Source organism: Pristiophorus japonicus, chromosome 6 (genome assembly GCF_044704955.1).
Source record: "Pristiophorus japonicus isolate sPriJap1 chromosome 6, sPriJap1.hap1, whole genome shotgun sequence".
NCBI classification, from domain to species: domain Eukaryota; kingdom Metazoa; phylum Chordata; class Chondrichthyes; family Pristiophoridae; genus Pristiophorus; species Pristiophorus japonicus.
Window position 1 is genome coordinate 8,774,183 of NC_091982.1, and position 3,492 is coordinate 8,777,674.

The 3,492-nt window shown below is 45.4% G+C and overlaps 1 protein-coding gene across 3 annotated transcripts in view; it reads right to left on the reverse strand.

Moving 5' to 3' along the window:
- Positions 1 to 530: 530 nt before the first annotated feature.
- The window catches only part of cenpi (centromere protein I), a 119,556-nt gene continuing 116,594 nt past the window's right edge, over positions 531 to 3,492 (reverse strand). For all 3 annotated transcript variants that reach the window (XM_070882586.1, XM_070882584.1, XM_070882583.1), the window contains one exon: positions 531 to 1,407. In XM_070882586.1, coding sequence (XP_070738687.1) covers positions 1,300 to 1,407 — 108 coding nt within the window. In that variant the 3' untranslated portion in view covers positions 531 to 1,299. The remainder of the gene's footprint in view (positions 1,408 to 3,492) is intronic.

The following is a 3,492-nucleotide window of genomic DNA, read 5'->3' on the forward strand; positions in this document are numbered from 1 at the left end:
AATAACACAAACCATTTGTCATCACCATAGGAGTCAATTGCAAAAGCACCGCTTAAAACGTAAAACTGCTAAAACCCCAGAAAAATGGTGTAAACGCCCCACAGATCTTCCACTGGTTACAGTGGACAAAAGAATCCCCGCAAAGTGCATGTTCAAAAGACTTCCAGTTGTGTTTACATGCTACATTTACCAGTATTTGGCACTGATATAAAATAAAGTGTTGTGTTTTTCTAGCTCTAAAAGTACTCCTTATGCTTTGCTTTTCAAGTTCAGGATGGGTGTAGGCACCAACATTTTAACTGGCTCTCATTTCAGAGACTTTGGTTAACTGTTAGAAACATTTTGGGAAGAAAAGTGCCATCCATAACTGAAATTTCATGTGTGACTATAATAATGTAAGTTCTTTCTTTACTCATCGTAAACATCTGAGGCATTGGGAAGTAACATTTCCCACTTCTGATCATGTTTTTTTGAAAAGACACTTCAAGTTAAATTAGTAGGCAAAAACAAATTGTAAACACTAACAACAATTTGGTCAAACAACATTTTATTCACCACCCCAAACTTTAAAAATGTGCTCAGCAGGCCTACTTTGTAGATACCCCAGTGGAGGGTGCTGTACAGTTGCGCATTCTTTTCACTTGCATTCAAATAGTATATGGTACAGTAACAAGTGATTTCAAAAAGTTCTTGCAATGACCCACCTACCTTGAGGAAAATAGGATAGGTGAACACATGAAGCAGAACACTAAATGTAAAGCTAACATTTTACTGGTAAGTTCGTGGTTCAATTATTTATGATACAATTTTGCAGGAAGTTAAGGTCTTCTCACAATGACCATCTTGTCCAACACCACTCTCAATCACAACACTTCGTCTGCCAGTCTTCACTATTCCGCATGGAATTTTCGACAGAGATATTTCAATAAAATAATGTGAAATGTTTCACACCAGAGATATTATCTGCTGGTGCCTGTGTGCACCATCCTTCTCAACTATGCTCGATCAGCAGTGTAGTTCAATACAACACACTGCATTTTAGCTCCGACAATATCCTGTGTTCTGTTGGGTTCCCTGAACAATGCAGCAGACCTGCAAGGACCGATGTATTCGGATTAACATATGGGCCAGTTTCCTTCTGAAAGCTTTGCCAACTCCTTCATTTAATATCACACTTCCGATGCTATATTTATTGTATGTACAATTATTTGGGAAGCAGTTGGGTAAACTGTGCATTTAGCAAAAAGTAGATGGATGCTGGGAAATCTCATTCGTGGAGAGCACAATTTAGCTTGTAGTTTAATGTTGTGAGCTGGATGATGTGTGGATGCTGAATTCCAGGAAAAGTTTAAGTCCATCAAGTCCTTGGTTGTACAGATACTCCACATACCAGTTCCACACTTTTCCCTAGCAAAAAACAAAGAAGAAAGTTATAAGATATTCCATAGGATGCAGTTCAGTCACTGGAAAATTCACTGACATGAATTAGTAACATTCCACGTTATGATCCTGATATTTATCGGATGGTTATTTGTAAATGGTAAATAAGTCAATCAGGCTGCTGATCAGATTGCTAATTGGGAAGTGCAATCATGTGTGTCAATTTTTAGACTTAAGCCTCAATTAGGTGAAACATCAAGCAGTGTGGCACGACTTAGATGATGGTAGGACCTTGGAGGCTTAGAAAATACAGACAAGGACAATATTAAACACTTCAGTTTACTAGAAAAAAAGAAGAAAAAGTGGACGACAGAGACAAAAAGGAGACTGGGGGAAAATGAATAAGAGAGGGGAAAGGAAATGAATAAAAGAGGGGAAATACATTGAAGGCAGGGGTGAGAACACAAGAGCAAGGGAAAGGGAATTCGATCCGGGGGTGAAGAAAAGATGAGGCAAAAGACACAAAGATAAAAATGAATCAAATTCACATTTATAATCGCACCTTTCACGTCCTCTGCAGCCAACAAGGTACTATTGAAGTGTAGTTACTGTTAATAATGCGGCAGCCAATTTGTGCAAAGAAAAGTCCCCCCAAGAGCAGAGATAAATAACCAGATACTAGCATTTTGTAGTGGTGTTGTTAGAGGGACAAATGTTAGCCAGGACACCAGGAGAACTCTTCTGCTCTCTTTCGAATAGTGCCATGGAATTTTTTTTACATCCACCTCAGGAGGTAATATCAATATGGTTTAATATCTCATCCAAAAATCAACATCTCCGTCAGGGTTGCGCGCTCAGTATTGCACTTAAGGATCACCATAGATTATATATGTTTGAAACCACAACCCTCTGACTCAAAGGCAAGAATGCGACCACTGAGTCAAGGTATACATGGGGGGATGAGATGGGAGTGGGACGAGAAGGGGCGGGGTGGGTAAGGAGAGAGAGAGAGAGGGAGGGAGGGGAGCAGTGGGGGAAGGAGAGAGAGAGAGAGAAAGAGAGAGAGAGAGAGAAATAGAGAGAGGGGGGGGGGAAGTGAGAGAGAGAGAGAGAGAGAGAGAGAGAGAGAGAGAGAGAGAGAGGGGGAAGGGAGAGAGAGAGAGAGAGAGAGAGAGAGGGGGAAGGGAGAGAGAGAGAGAGGAGAGAGAGAGAGAGAGAGAGAGAGAGAGAGAGAGAGAAAGAGAGAGAGAGAGAGCGGGGAAGGGAGAGAGAGAGAGAGAGAGAGAGAGAGAGGGGGAAGGGAGAGAGAGAGAGAGAGAGAGAGAGAGAGAGAGAGAGAGGGGGAAGGGAGAGAGAGAGAGAGAGAGAGAGAGGGGGGGAAGGGAGAGAGAGAGAGAGAGAGAGGGGGGGAAGGGAGAGAGAGGGAGAGAGAGAGAGAGAGAGAGAGAGAGAGAGAGAGAGAGAGAGAGAGAGAGAGAGAGAGAGAGAGAGAGAGAGAGAGAGAGAGAGCGGGAGAAGGGAGAGAGAGAGAGAGAGAGAGCGGGGGAAGGGAGAGAGAGAGGGAGAGAGAGCGGGGTAAGGGAGAGAGGGAGAGAGAGAGCGGGGTAAGGGGGGAGGGAGAGAGAGAGAGAGCGGGGTAAGGGAGAGAGAGAGAGAGCGGGGTAAGGAGAGAGGGAGAGAGGGAGAGAGGGAGAGAGAGCGGGGTAAGGGAGAGAGGGAGAGAGAGCGGGGTAAGGGAGAGAGAGCGGGGTAAGGAGAGAGGGAGAGAGAGAGGGAGAGAGAGCAGGGCAAGGGAGAGGGAGCGAGAGCGGGGTAAGGGAGAGAGGGAGAGAGAGCGGGGTGAGGGAGAGAGAGAGAGAGAGAGAGAGAGAGAGAGAGAGCGGGGGAAGGGAGAGAGAGAGAGAGAGAGAGAGAGCGGGGTAAGGGAGAGAGAGAGAGAGCGGGGTAAGGGAGAGAGGGAGAGAGAGCGGGGTAAGGGAGAGAGGGAGAGAGAGCGGGGTGAGGGAGAGAGAGAGAGAGAGAACGGGGTGAGGCAGAGAGAGAGAGAGAGAGAGAGAGAGAGAGCGAGAGAGAGAGAGAGAGAGCGAGAGAGAGCGGGGTAAGGGAGAGAGA